Here is a 14,912-nt window from a genome sequence, read left to right as displayed (position 1 = left end):
CAGAAAGAGAGGAAGAGAGAATCTGAAGCAGACACCACACGGAGCACAGAGCCCAATGCAGGGGTCAATCCCATGATCTTGAGATCTTGACCTGAGCCAAAACCAAAGAGTCAGAGGCTTAACTAACTAACTAACTGTACCACCCAGGCACCTAGTCCTTTCATCTTAAAAGATAAGAACAGTGTGGCTTAGAGAAGTTGTCTGACCTACTAATGATCACACACTACGTGGAGGCAGCGAGCAGACTAAAACATCCATGTTCTAATTTCAAGAGCCAGTGTTTCAACAGTATTCTTGAAATTCCTTTGTTTTCCTTTGAAATATATCTTTTTTCGTTTCTGGGAATCCTCACAAGAGAATACAGGTAGATTTATGGAAGAAAAAGATTTTCTAAAAAAAGGGCAGCGTCGGAACGCCTGCTTGGCTCTGTTGATTGAGCTTCTGATTGGTTTTGGCTCTGGCCATGATCTACCTGATTGCAGGGTAAGGCCCTTGAGCTCCGAGCTCAGTGGGGAGTCTGCTTCAGATTCTCTCTCCTGGGGTCCTGGGATCGAGTTCCGCATCGGGCTCTCTGCTCAGCAGGGAGCCTGCTTCCCTTCCTCTCTCTCTCTCTGCTTCTCTGCCTACTTGTGATCTCTGTCTGTCAAATACATAAAGTCTTAAAAAAAAAAAAAGATTCTCTCTCCCTCTCCCTTCCCCTCTGCCCCACCCCGCTCCATTCTCTCTCTCAAATGACTAAACAGGATCTTTAAAACAAACAAAAAAGGGTAAAGTCAGTATCAAGAGAGGACATATGTGAGCGAATAGGAACTCATACAGATTCTTAGATTCACAAGAAGGATATTGTTAACTTTCAAGGGATCAAATTCTCATGAATGGTCATGGAAGTAGTAGAATTCAGATCAGAAGAGCCTGACAAAGGGATTGATTGAGAAGGTGTGGATGTAGCAGGCCCAACTAACTGAGGAGAAAGAAAAGAAAAATGAAAAAAGGTAAAGGAGAAAGTTCCAAGATCACTAAGAATTTCACAGTGCTGTCTGTCTGACTTAGGATGAAGGCAACTGGAGCCTAAAAAAGATCTTTTTCTTCCTTTCTCTCCATTAAAGAACAATGAGATCAATAGGCCTAACACTCTGCCAGGTCCCAAGGAGATTATCAAAAAGCACTTTGGAAGAGGAGGAAAGAACTCATATTTATTGACTTGTCAGATACTGCATTTGAATGATTCACATATAAAAACTCATTTAGTAAACAACAGCTTTCTTGGGAATACTCTAGATATTTTTTTTATTGAACTTCCTTAGCATCCATACGAAGCAGGTATGTTCTTATCTCCATTTTACATATAAAGAATCTAGAGCACCAAAAGATTAAGTAGCTTGCCTAAAGTTATACGGTTGATAGATAGGGCTTTTAATCCAAGGAAGTCTGATTCCAGAACCCAGGTTCTCAATATATTGCCTTTGCCACAAAATATTTGTCTCTAATTAGTGACGAAATGGAAAGGCAAAAAAATAAATAAATAAATTAAAAATAATAAAGAGCAAATGACACAAACAAGGCTACACTTATTAGTTGGTGACACTGGACTTAGACTTACGGTCAAATTCCAATGTCACCAACTTTTCATTGTGCTATGAAGGTTAAACACAGAACAAAGACCTGTTTAACTCTTTGCTCTATCCTTTTTTTTTTTTTTTAAAGATTTCATTTATTTCATAGAGGGGGGGAGAGAGCAAACACGAGTGGGGGGATGGGGAAAGGAAGAAGCAGACTCTCCACCAAGCAGAGAGCCCGACTCCACGCTAGATCCCATGATGCCAGGATCATGACCCAAGCCAAAGGCAGATGTTCAACTGACCAAGCAACCCAGGCACCCTGTAAAGTGCATATCTAGTAGGGCATTTGAGAGAGGCAATCAGGACAATAGTGGTGAGAGAAGTCAGTACGGCCTTCTACCTATTCATAAAGAGAAAAGCTCTCTCTCTCTCTCTTTTTTTTTGAAGATTATTTATTTATTTGGGAAAGGGTGCACGAGCAGGGGGAGGAGTGGAAGGAGAGGGGAGTAGACTTCGTGCTGAGCTGGGAGCCCAATGTGGGCCTTGATCCCAGGACCCTGAGTTCATGACCTGAGCCAAAGGCAGACGCTTAACCACCGACTGAGCGCCCCGGGTGCCTCGAGAAAAGCTGTCCTTGATATTCAAGGTCTGGATTGGCACCAACAGTTGGGCTTCTATGTTCTATCAAATATAAATAGTTTGACAAAACATCAACATCAAATGCATCTGACTGATGAGTTAAGACAAAACAATACCACTCGGTCATCATGTTGAACACATACGCCAAATGACCACTACAAGTGACTGCTGCTCCTTTGCCAATTATAGCTTTAATTTCACTTTGTTTTCCCACCTACTAGATAAGACAAACCATAGACTTCTGGCCAAACTGGGCCTTGGCTGTTCTTGTACAGATTTTCAGCTAAGAATGGCTTTAACATTAAAAAAAAAAATTTTTTTTTTTTTTTTTTTTTTTTTTTTTTAAGGAAAACGAAGAAGAATATGTGAGAGAGACCAGATGTAGCCCGCAACGCCTAAAATATTTTCCATCTGGTCATTTACAGAAAAAGTTTGTCAACCTTTATTCTAAAGAAAATTGGGATACCCAATGATAAAATTACCTTTGCTTTCTGATAGGGTCCAATAGAAAGCAAAGATCCACATCCTTGAATGCTCCCCCAAATCACCTAACATGAACCCCAAATCCTACACTAAGTCCTATTCAGTACGCTGTGACAGACAGAGATACTTCCAGATACAAATAAGGTATGGTCTTTTTTTTTTAATTTTTAATTTTTAATAATTTTTTTTTTTTTTAATTTATCTGACAGAGAGATCACAAGTAGGCAGAGAGAGGTGGAGGAAGCAGGCTCCCCACCGAGCAAAAAGCCCAACTCGGAGCTCAATCCCAGGACCCTATCATTACCCAAGCCGAAGGCAGAGGCTTAATCCACTGAGCCACCCAGGCATGCTTTAGGTATGGTCTTTCTTATAGCAAACGGTCAATAAGTCCAACTTTGTTTGACTAATAAATATATCAAGAACAATAGTCAGCAAACCCAGAGTCAGCCAAATCCCATATATCACCTGGTTTTGTAGGACAGTAAGAATGGTTTTTATAAATTAAAGGGTTGTTTCAAAACAAACAAATGAAGAAAAACATGTAACAGAGACCACGTGTGGCCCACAGACCTTAATGTACTTACTCTTACAGTTCTTTACAGAAGAATTTGCCCAGTCTTGGTCAAGAACTGTGAAGAGTCATATTCTACTGTACTGGCAAACTGACGAGTTAATTTGGGACAGTTTCGTGGATCATGACAAACTTATACATGAAATTTCTGGATCAGAGATGAAGGGCTTTATTACTGGAAGCAGTAGCCAGAGCATCAGCGATTTGCTCTGGTTTTCTGAGCCTCAGTGCCCAAAGGGAGATGTGTAGGGCCAGATGATACCAGCATCTTCAATGAGTGTCTTTACAAGAGAAGAACCCAGGGCTGAGGGACCAGCACTTTTTGAGCAAGCAGCAAACATTATAGGATGATGCAATTACACCAGCACCCCTCACCTGTGGACTGAGCAGTGGTCATGTTGCAGTTACCTTGACATAATTAGTTGCCTATAGGACTTTCTACAGCAACTGTTCAGGATCAGGAGATGGGCAGGTAAAACTTATAGTCTGACATCCTTAGTAAAAAACACTCAGGGATGCTCAGGACCCATATGGACTGCTGCTTCCCCGCATTGGGCTCCAGAGGACTCTGTTTGAAGGTCATGATGGAAGTGATGTTTCTACCAAGATTCAGCTGAAACCCTCACTGCCACAGATTGGCACCCTTGCCTCTCTAGTGTGGACATCTGAAATCTCTCGTGTCTCCCTCTGGTGAAGGTCCTCATGCCTTGATTGGGTGGGTAAATTTATGTTTAATTGAGCTCTGACATTTTATTGAAGTCCTTCACATTGGGTTTTCTTTTGTTTTTGTTTCATTTTGTTTCTTTCCTTAGGAAAAAAGTCTCCTGGGATCTTTCTGTTAACTGACAGATGGCTATTGTTCCTTAGTGAAACTGTTCTCCCTAGCCTTTTAACATTTTCTCCTGTGGTCCGTCTGCTTGTCTAGTTGTTTATTAGAGGACAAGTCTATAGGAAGAGGACAGGCAAAGATCTGACTATCCTTGAGCTGGCCCCAGGGGCACAGAAATTCAGGTCTTTCAATCAACTTTACTTTGAGTCTCCATTTTTAAAATTATATAAACACTTCTTCCTTAGTCTTGTCTTTGTGCCCTGTTTTAATGTCATCTGCTTGGAAGCAGAAGGTTTGTCCAACCTGTGCTTGGTGACATTTAGCCTTTGTCCAACTTGAACACCATCTTTAGAGAACACTGCAGTTCTCATAGGGTCTTCTTAATTGAAAATTGCTGCTTCCATGCCAAAACACTGCTTCCTTAATGCATTCACACTGTCACATTAACTCATATGCTTTTCTCTAATTGGCATAATTGTACCAGAAACATTTGGAATTATACTAGCCACCTTAGCTACTTTTGACAACAAGATTGTTCATTTAGGAGGTGCTTTGGAACAGAAAAAGGAAGAAAACTTGATGAGGAAATTGTCTCGTGTATATAAAAAAAAAGAACTTCTTTATTTCAGGTAGGAAACACCCCCTCCTTCATATGCATACTTTGAAGATTAATAAAGACTGGCTTTTTAAATTGTATGGCTAAATATAATTGTCAAGAAGCCAAATTATCCTTTAAATTAACTATAATAGGGGCACCTGGGTGGCTCAGTGGGTTAAAGCCTCTGTCTTCAGCTCAGATCATGGTCTCAGGGTCCTAGGATCGAGCCCCGCATCGGGCTCTCTGCTCAGTAGGGAGCCTGCTTCCTCCTCTCTCTCTGCCTGCCTCTCTGCTTACTTGTGATCTGTCAAATAAATAAATAAAATCTTTAAAAAAAATAAATTAACTATAATAGAACTTCTGTGTATGTGTGTATGTGTTAAAATGTTATTTCTATATCAAATTCTTCTTCTTTCTTTGCATGGAAAATATAAATTAGCATTTTACAGTAGTAATTCAAGATTTGTCTGAAGCTGGCTCCTTAACATTTTGTTCTGTTTTTCTCTCTCTTGGCAAACATAAAGATTAACTGATGGATCAAACAAAAACATAGTTATAATGTGCTCATTCTAGAAATATCTAGCCCAGATTAAGTAAAAAATCTAAAAGAAAAAACAGTTGTCAAATTCTTACTGCTTATTTTGTGAACCCTGAAAAGCATATTTACTGAATAGCCTTTGTTACATAGTTACAAGACAAAATGACAAAGCTTTAGTTAGTTCCAAAATAAAGGAAGAGCTTTTGATATGATTCAGTTTTTATATTTTAATTTCCTTTATAAAAATTATTTCAATACAGTATTTTGTTTGTACAGGACTAAGGTTAACATTTTTTATGATTTAAACTTTCTAAATTTCCTATGTTGGTTTTATAAGTTAAGTAATTTATCATTTTTCTATAACATGACTAAAATTACATATATGTATGTGCTATACATATAATACATGAAAATATAAATCTATATAATGTATATAACTAAATGAAATTTTTATAATACTATAAATAATGATTTAATGTGTTAGCTAAAACTGTAAATTCCAGATCCTTAACTAATTTTAAGACTTTAAATGAATAGTTAACTAACTAATCTTTTGATGTCTGGGTGGCTCAGTCAGTTAAGCTGCCAATCTTGATTTTGGCTCAGGTCATGATCTCAGGCTCCTGGGATGGAGCCTCACATCACATCGGGCTCCCTACTCAGCGGGGAGTCTACTTCAAGATACTCTCTCCCTCTGTCCCTCCCCATTTGCTCACATACACACACACAAACACACACTCTCTCTCTAATAAATTAAATAAATCTTTAAAAAAGAGAGGTATTGCTGCTTATCAAGATGTTAAATTTAATATGATGTATATATCTTGTTCTCAGTCAGGGTAGTGCACTTACATGGTGAAGATGGAAACTTCAAGGCCTCTTGAGGTCTGAACTTCATAACCTGCACAGCACTACTTCAGCCACAATCTGCTGGTCAGACCGTTTGGGAGGGAAGAGGTTCTGCCGAAACAAGCTGAAGCATCTGAATGACCTTAAACCTCAAAGTCGTAGCAGGGATCCTTCCAAAGAGGCCACACGCAGATGTTGCTGCTCACTGGATTTTGCCCACCATAGGTGCTAGTGTCTTAGTTTTCCTGTATTGTTTCGACACATCAGAGCGCAAATCCTCCTGAGACTGTGTGGAGTCAAAAAGCATATCCACTGGAAATGCAAGCTAGAGATGTCTTTTGAAGCTTCTCAAGGCCCTTTTCTTGAACCCTGCCAGGTGTGTGCTTCCCCCTTGGAGCCCAGATAATTGGCCAGACATCCACCCCAGAACTGGGGCCAGGGTCCTTTCTCTCTCCACTGGCTTCCACCAGCCCCTCTATGTTTCCAAACTTTGTTTTATAATTACAACCCATATGTCCTGGTGACATTGTCCTTTGGTATAAATGCCTGCTTTCCAATACATCAAATGAGTATTAGACATTCTTAACAGGGAAACATACTCTGTTTTTTGAAACTTTTCTTTTTCAATTTTTATTTGAGGGAAATATATATGTATATAGATGTATATATTATATATATGTACGTATGCATATATATGTATATATTATATATATGTATGCATATATGTATGATATATACACACATACTATAAATAATAATATACATATTTTAAGGCTATTGTTAACAACTTCAAATATTGGGGTGCCTGGGTGGCTCAGTGGGTTAAGCCTCTGTCTTAGGCTTGGGTCGGGATCTCCGGGTCCTGGGATAGAGCCCCACGTCGGGCTCTCTGCTCGGCGGGGAGCCTGCTTTCTCCTCTCTCTCTGCCTGCCTCTCTGCCTACTTGTGATCTCTCTCTCTCTGTGTCAAATAAATAAATAAAATCTTTTTTTTTTTTTTTAAAGATTTTATTTATTTATTTGACAGACAGAGATCACAAGTAGGCAGAGAGGCAGGCAGAGAGAGAGGAGGAGGCAGGCTCCCCGCTGAGCAGAGAGCCCGATGCGGGGCTCGATCCCAGGACCCTGAGATCATGACCTGAGCCGAAGGCAGAGGCTTAACCCACTGAGCCACCCAGGCGCCCCAATAAATAAAATCTTAAAAAAAAAAAAACACTTCAAATATTAAGGCGCCTGGGTGGCTCAGTCGGTTAAGCGTCCAACTCTTGATTTCAGCTCAGGTCATGATCTCTGGGTCATGGAATCAAGTCCCCCATCAGGCTCTGTCCCTTCTCCTCTGCTCCTCCTCCCACTGGCTCTCTTTCTCTCTCTCTGAAATTAATAAAATCTTTAAAAAAAAACTTGAACTATGTTAATTATTTGTATATTTATATGTGCATTTTTGCCTAAATACACACATATATAAAAGCATACTTATACATTTTACATTGACAATAGTCATGCAAATAATGTACAAAAAAAGTAATATTAGAATATGGGTGTTTTTTTCTGTAAGAAGATTCAGTTCATCTGTGCCCAAATTAGTAGATGTTCCTTTTTGTCACCAAAACATTTGTTAATTCTTAGTGCTTTATCACATGTTCTTAAACCATTTAGAAGAAACTCCTCTTTACTTTTGAAAAAATTCGGCTCCTAATACCATTGCTGTCTATTGGTATGTTTTTACAATGTTGCCTATAAATATTCCTTGTATTTAGATACTGAGAAAATTCTTGTTTGCTCTAATAACTATTCTTAATTTTTATTTTTCTCAATTTAGTCCCCAGATTCAGAATAATACCTCATCTCTCATCAGGTCTCCCAAAATGGCCATTAGGAAACAGAAAGAATTGCTACTTTACCCTACACATGAAAGGACAATAAATATAATTAGGTTTTTCCAGAATTCTTCAAGTTTTAAAAAATTATTATGAGAAATTGTTCTTTGTAAAAGTTAGGGAAAGGTTGATAATACAAAACAAGGTTCATCTTCTTAAGCTAATTATACAAAAAACAAATGTATTAATAAAAATATTTTTGGGGATGCCTGTGTGGCTGAGTCATTAAGTGTCTGCCTTTGGCTCTGGTAATGATCCTAGGGTCCTGGGATTGAGTCCTACATTGGGTTCCTTCATCAGCGGGGATCCTGCTACTCCCTCTGCCTGGTGCTCCCCTGGTTGTACTTGCTCGCTCTCCATTAAAAAAAACAAAACAAAACAAAAAAAAAAACCCAACAACAACAAAATACCCAAAACAAATCCTTAAAGAAAAAGAAGTACTTTTCTATGACTGTATACTTTTCAAGTTAAAAGAAGATTATCAAAAGATTTTGCTTCCAGGACCCTAGATCAAAAGTCCCTTTTATCTTTTTGTTCATGAGAAGTCTGAATAAGCACTAGATCACTGACTCTGGAAATTATTACTTATTTCAGTCTTTCATTATATTCAGTAGGCAAAGTTAACCTGTCTTGGTGGAGAGCTATAACAAAACTGTAGTAAAACACAGGAAAGCGTCAGTTAATTGCTCTAGGGTTTCCACTAAACCGAATTGTTCCCTAAGCCACTCAAGACTCTCTCATTGACAAAAATCACTCAGCACTTCTCAGGTAGTTGCCTACCCTCCTATAAAATACTCATTTCCCTCACACCACACTATCCAGGACTACAACACTAAATCCAGTTACCCTCTTTCCTTTACCAAAAGAAGGAGAATCTAATCATTGCTTATGTCTGTTAGGAAACTATCCATAATACAACCCCTTAAACTCTCTTGGATGTGCCTGATTTAATTTTGTTTCCTGATGTTTCCTGAATACAAAGAATGATTAAAAACTTCCAATAAGGTTATGCTATCAAATACCCAAATTTACCCTTAAAATATCAGGCTCTCCCAGAATTAAATTACTTCAGATACCTAATTTCTCTTACCTAAATCTACCAGCTGACAAAAGGTAAGAGTATACACACACACACACACACAAAAGTAAACATATGTATATATAGAGTTTTATATATTTCAAAAATGATAAGCTTAAATACTATGTGCCCTTCATCATCATAAAATCCTAATCTTAGAGCATGAAAGGTATATACATATATATACACATATATGTATATATGTATATATATTATATATATAATTGTGTATACATTTACACATAGTTCTTCAAACATGAATGTATATATATGTGTTTATATGTGGTGTGTGTGTGTGTGTGTGTGATAATACATATATAATCCCATGACCTTGGAATGCTTTGAAAACAGAATCCTTAACCTCTACAGTAGCCTCTCAAAATGAAAAAATTACAACCGTTTGGATGCTTTGCTATTATCTAAGGAAAAGATGATTTTAAAAGTGGATTATCATAATGCCTCATGATTAAGCAATATAGCAGGGATAAACTGACAATGATGTGGAACTAACATTAGTGGAGGTAATTGTAGAGATATTACTGAGCATGTTTTCAATGTGCATCTTATCAGCCTAAGACCTAATCTAGCAAGCAGTAAATGTAGGAAATGGACAGAAGCCAAAGTCTTGATGACCCTTTGAACACCGCCAAATGGATTTTACACAAATTCCTCTAGTAATGAGCTACGAACATGTTCAGGCTGTTTGTTTATTCTCAGGACTGGGCAGAGGTTTGTCTTTGTTGGGAAGCCATGGCTCCACATCCTTATCTTCCACAAACTTTAGGAAAATGAAACAGAATTAATGGAATCTTAAATTTAAAATTAACAAAGAAAATTTTGAACTTTCTTGGCCTTAATTTTGACATTGGCCTTGGTGGCAATAAGATTTACTCCCACTGAAACCTATAGATTATCTCCTCATGAGTTAACAATTAACCCCCACCCCTTGCACTTGAAACATTTACTTCTAATCCTAGATTCTATCCATTACAGACTAACATGAATAAATACTATTACTGATTTATGGTGCATCCAAAATGATCATTAGAAAGTTCAAGGTGCATTTCCAAAAACCTATTCAAACATACCCTTCTTAATTTAAAACCTGGATATTAAGTCACCTGCCAAAGTTATCAGAGTGTAACTATCCTTGGAATTGATGGAAAGGATCCAATCAGGCAGTTATTGTTAACAATGGACATAGCGGCACGACTCTAAGGTAATGATCTTTCATCCATGGTTTTCAACTAAAAAGATGTACCACTGGGGCACCTGAGTGGCTCAGTGTGTCAAGCCTCTACTTTCAGCTCAGGTCATGATCCCTGGATCCTGGGGTGGGACCCTGCACTGGGTTCCCTGCCCAGGAGGGAGCCTGCTTCTCCATCTCCCTTTGCCCCTCCTCCCCACTTAGTCTCTCTCTCTCTCAAGTAAATAAATAAAATCTTAAAAAAGAATAAAAAGATGTACGTACCACTTCCTCCTGGTTGCTGGACATTTATCCTATCAGGATAATTCAAACTGAGAATGGCTAGGAACTCTTTGGAAACTGATGACTGAAGAAGTGGACAGCTTTCACCCAAGACAAAGAAACAAGACTAAATTTTCCCATTTTTTTCTAGTTAATTTCCTACATTCAGCTCTAGTACTAATCTTGCCTTTTATTGTATTTCGGAAAGAACATCACTGAACTAATACTAGTAGGGTGACTGCACGGGATTTAAATAAAAACAAAATGATCTACATATTTCTTTAACTGTTAACAAGCAACAAATTACGAATGTCGTAACTCCTTATGTTGAGTTTACGAATCACTCCCCTCAAACCCACAATTTATCCTAAAAGAGACTAACTGGTCATTGCGATAGACAGACTGTGGTCACTCCCTTTTTCTCCCACCATGTGAGCCTGCAATATGAAGACTGGGGTCTATGAACCAGAAAGCGGCTTCTTAAAAGACAATGAATCTGGGAACCTGATCTTGGATTTCCTCGCCTCTAGAACTATGAGAAAGAAATTTATGTTATTTATAAGCGCCCCCCACCCCCCCGCCAGTCTATGGTATTCTCTTACAGCAGTCTGAATGGACTAAGACAGTCATTGTTTGTGTAGGAAATAAAATTAAGTATCATTTAAAGGAACCATGGCTAACTCTCCTACCCATCAAATCTTGAGTTTGTTGAACTCATCTATCCATTTATTAATTTAACATTTTCCAGGAGCCAATAATGTGCCAAATAATGTGCTAGACACTAGGATATGATGACACAGGTCTATTGCCCTTTGGTTTTGCAGGAAGAGGCCTGCAAGCAAATAAGGACTGTCAAGTAATACCCGGTGCTCTGATACAAGCATGATTAGACAGTGCGGGAGATTAGAGAGCAGTTAAGTTCTTTATACTATCTGTTTTTGCAGTGAGGTCCAGGAAAATACTACAGGGTATTTTCTCAACCGACAAAATAGACAAAATTTCTCAAATTCATTTGCAAAATGGCTATAGATAGTATAGGACCCGAACTACACACTTATATCCCTCTGTAGTGCACATAATAAAAATGGATTCCTTTCAAAACAGGTCAAGGTATTTGGTTATGTCAGTAAAGAAGATGCCTCCCCACCCCCTCCTTTCTGCTATAGTACAAGGAATTAAAAAAATTATGGGCCTCACCAGATATTTGGTTTAAGGTATACAGGCCACAGTATATTGAATTTATTTCATTGTTTCCAGCAAGGACAGCCTTTAGACTTCTGGTGCCAATTAAAAAAAAAAAAAAAGTAATCAAAGTGTTCTAATTTTGACAGTTTGGAGTTTGTGTTTTCTTTTTCTTTTCTTTTCTTTTTTAAGATTTTATTTATTTATTTGACAGAGAGAGAGATCACCTGTAGGCAGAGAGAGAGGCAGAGAGGGGGAAGCAGGCTCCCCGGTGAGGGGAGAGCCCCATATGGGGCTCAATCCTAGAACCCCGATATCATGAGCCAGAGGCAGAGGCTTAAGCCACTGAGCCACCCAGGCGCCCCATTTTTCTAACATTTTTATTAGCATCTTTGAACAGAGCCATTTAAACACACCTCTTTGGGGCTGGCACGGAGAAGGGGCCAGGTTGGAAAAAGTCATCATCTAAAGAACGGAAGTGCAAGATCCAACATTAACGGTACTTTGATGGTTTGCTAGGTAGATGCTAGATATTCTCATCCTAACTCCTTTTCTCCCGTAACCAATGAATGCTGTGAGAAGGTAAGTGTCTTAGCCAAGGTCAAACAACAGGTAATAAATGTAGGTGCCCGACATTGATCTTTTCCAGACTAGGTCTGAAACACTATGCGAATACACTAAAAACAAAACAAAACAGAACACCCCAAACTACCCCCCACCAAACCTCACCCTTCTATAGGGGCTTCATTAGATCACTAAGACTTAGAGGCCACTTAGTGGGTCCCATTTAGTCGGTACGGTAACCCCAGCATTCCGCAGCTCTTCTGCCAAGCTCCATTCCCTTCAAGGGAACGTGCCACAAGCCTCCGGGCGCAAAGAGGGTCGGCGATCACTCAGTGCATGCTGGAGGGACGCAAAGACGCCGCTTCCTCGCAGGTGCGCGCGCACCTGTCGCTAGCCGCGTGCGCGCTGCGAGGGACGAGGGACGTGTCCGTGCGCGTGCGCCCGGCAATATTCCCCGTACACGCGCCGTACGTGAGCGCCGTATCCCTGCGCTCGGAGTTTCGGGCCGCGATTCGGTCCCGTGCCGAGTGGAAGTCTGGGAGGGGCGTGTTCCTGGGCGGTCGCGGCTCCCCCTGGTGGCGGCCGCGGAGCGCTGGAGGCGCGCAGTCAGGCGTTCTCCACGGGCAGCCGGCGGCGGGGCCTTGCCTCATAGCGCGGGGTCCTCGACAGCCTGGGTGTCTACTGCCCCAGCTGCTGTCGTAGGCGAGGACCGCTGCTAGTGCGGCTGCTGTTGGTTCGCGGCGGCGGCGGCGGCGGCGGAGGAGGAGGAGGAAGAGGGCGAGGCAACAGGGGAAGAAGGAGGCAGGCGCGGCGGCGGCGGCTTCGCCCGGGGCCGGCGGCGGCGGCGAGGGGGGGGGAAGATGGCGGACGTGCTCAGCGTCCTGCGACAGTACAACATCCAGAAGAAGGAGATTGTGGTGAAGGGAGACGAAGTGATCTTCGGCGAGTTCTCCTGGCCCAAGAATGTGAAAACCAACTATGTAGTTTGGGGGTGAGTCCGGCGTGGCTGTGGCCTGGGGGATGGCCGGGCAGAGTTGGGCGCCCCCAGGCGACCTCTTTCCTAACCCCTCCCCCCGATTCCCTATGGGGATGGAGGGGGGAAAAAAAAAAAAAAAACAAAACGGGTCCCTGGGTAAAAGTTTTCCCTCTAGAGAAGAAGTTACACTTGCAGGTGAGGAGGGGATCGGAGGAGGTGCGTCTTGAGTAGTCCATTTTCTTTCAGTCTTTGGGACGCCGAAGGGGAAGGGACCAAAGGGAGTTTCTGACTTGTCTAGTTCATCGCTGCGGGTGCGTGTCGAGTGTTAGCTGTGTGTGAGGCTGCAGAAAAGGGCACACCGTCCGGTCCCGGAGACGTCTTTCTGTGTTCTGTAGTTTTTTGTTTTTCTTTCTCTCCCAGGCTGCCATGTGTTTCACTATCCCTCCTGCCCCTGGCAGCTCCTGGTCTGGTTTCTTTTTTCTTTTCGTAAAATTCCCTCAAGGAGAGAGAAGGCGACCAACTCCGTGGAGTTAGAACGATTGGGTCACTTGGGAAGAGCCCTCCCACCCCGTGTGAGTGAGGGGCGAAGGCAGGAGTTTCCTCCTGGAGCCAGGAGTTACACGGGTGAAATGGGGGTGCGCGTTACCGAGCTACGGGGGGTGGTGTGTGGTTTTTAGGAAATGTGTTTTAGAGAGAACTGTCTTGGAACGTTGGTCCCCGCGGGGTTTTCTGAATTGAAGGCATTAAGGAAAATCTCTAGAACTAGGTCTGATCATCGTGTGGGGCCTTTGTCGTGATGTTTCTGTCATTGGTCTTTCATTTGGGTGATGGGAAGCTTGGGCCAAGAACTTCCATACTCATCTCGCTTGATTGAATGGGAGCACAGGGCTTTTATGAAGAGTTGATGAAAAGCTAGGGGAAATTGAGTTTGTGGGTTTCTAGTTTTTTGGCCTTGAGGGCTTATGATTCGAGGAGCTTTATGAAATGTTGATGCAGTGACATCATTGGGTTTCCTGCCTTTTGTCCTTACAGAAGAATTTGTACAGATAGTTACATTGGTGGGAATTTTAACTGATTTATTTATTTTTTTTTTCTTTAAAACATGGTTGAGGAATAGTCACGATGTAGGGTGGTTCAATGTGAAGAATAGAAAAGTTTCGTAACACCATGGTTCCTGACTCAAAGGAGGTGAACTTCATCAGAGTAGATCAGATAAAACAGATTATTTGGTAAGAATTGCATTTTGGCCTTTAAGAGAGTAATCACTTCTAGGTGGGGGTATTAGAATAGGTTTCACAGAAGTGTGTTTGGGATGTAGATGTGCTACAAATTTTTCTTGAACAAATGAGTAAGCTTTAAAGAATGGGTAAAGAACTTGAGGGTGACATGATGGGTTAGGTCTTTTTTTTTAAAGATTTTTTATTTTATTTATTTGTCATAGAGAGAGAAGCAAGAGCGAGCACAGGCAGACAGAGTGGCAGGCAGAGGCAGAGGGAGAAGCAGGCTCCCTGCCAAGCAAGGAGCCCGATGTGGGACTCGATCCCAGGACGCTGGGATCATGACCTGAGCCAAAGGCAGACGCTTAACCAACTGAGCCACCCAGACGTCCCATGATGGGTTAGGTCTTAAAGGACATGCTTAATGGCATGAGAACTGGAAGGGAAATGTTTTGATAGTTCATTGAAGCTGGTAGTGGAAAAAG

At 41.1% G+C, this 14,912-nt stretch overlaps 2 protein-coding genes across 3 annotated transcripts in view; one reads left to right on the top strand and one right to left on the bottom strand.

Annotated features, from left to right (window-relative positions):
* Window positions 1-10,205: 10,205 nt before the first annotated feature.
* Window positions 10,206-13,092, bottom strand: LOC309850264 (uncharacterized protein). The gene is made up of 2 exons (XM_082703955.1): window positions 12,400-13,092; window positions 10,206-10,589 (listed from the first exon to the last, which is right to left on the bottom strand). The coding sequence occupies exon 1, from the start codon at window positions 12,882-12,884 to the stop codon at window positions 12,564-12,566; it is 321 nt and encodes a 106-aa protein (XP_082560081.1). The 5' UTR covers window positions 12,885-13,092; the 3' UTR covers window positions 10,206-10,589; window positions 12,400-12,563.
* Window positions 12,895-14,912, top strand: part of CDC73 (cell division cycle 73) — a 122,382-nt gene continuing 120,364 nt past the window's right edge. For both annotated transcript variants that reach the window (XM_082703946.1, XM_082703945.1), the window contains exon 1: window positions 12,895-13,225. In XM_082703946.1, the coding sequence (XP_082560072.1) occupies window positions 13,095-13,225 (131 nt within the window). In that variant the 5' untranslated portion in view covers window positions 12,895-13,094. The remainder of the gene's footprint in view (window positions 13,226-14,912) is intronic.

Source organism: Mustela nivalis, assembly GCF_964662115.1.
Source record: "Mustela nivalis genome assembly, chromosome: 16".
Taxonomy (NCBI): domain Eukaryota; kingdom Metazoa; phylum Chordata; class Mammalia; order Carnivora; family Mustelidae; genus Mustela; species Mustela nivalis.
This window is presented reverse-complemented; position numbering and strand designations above follow the sequence as displayed.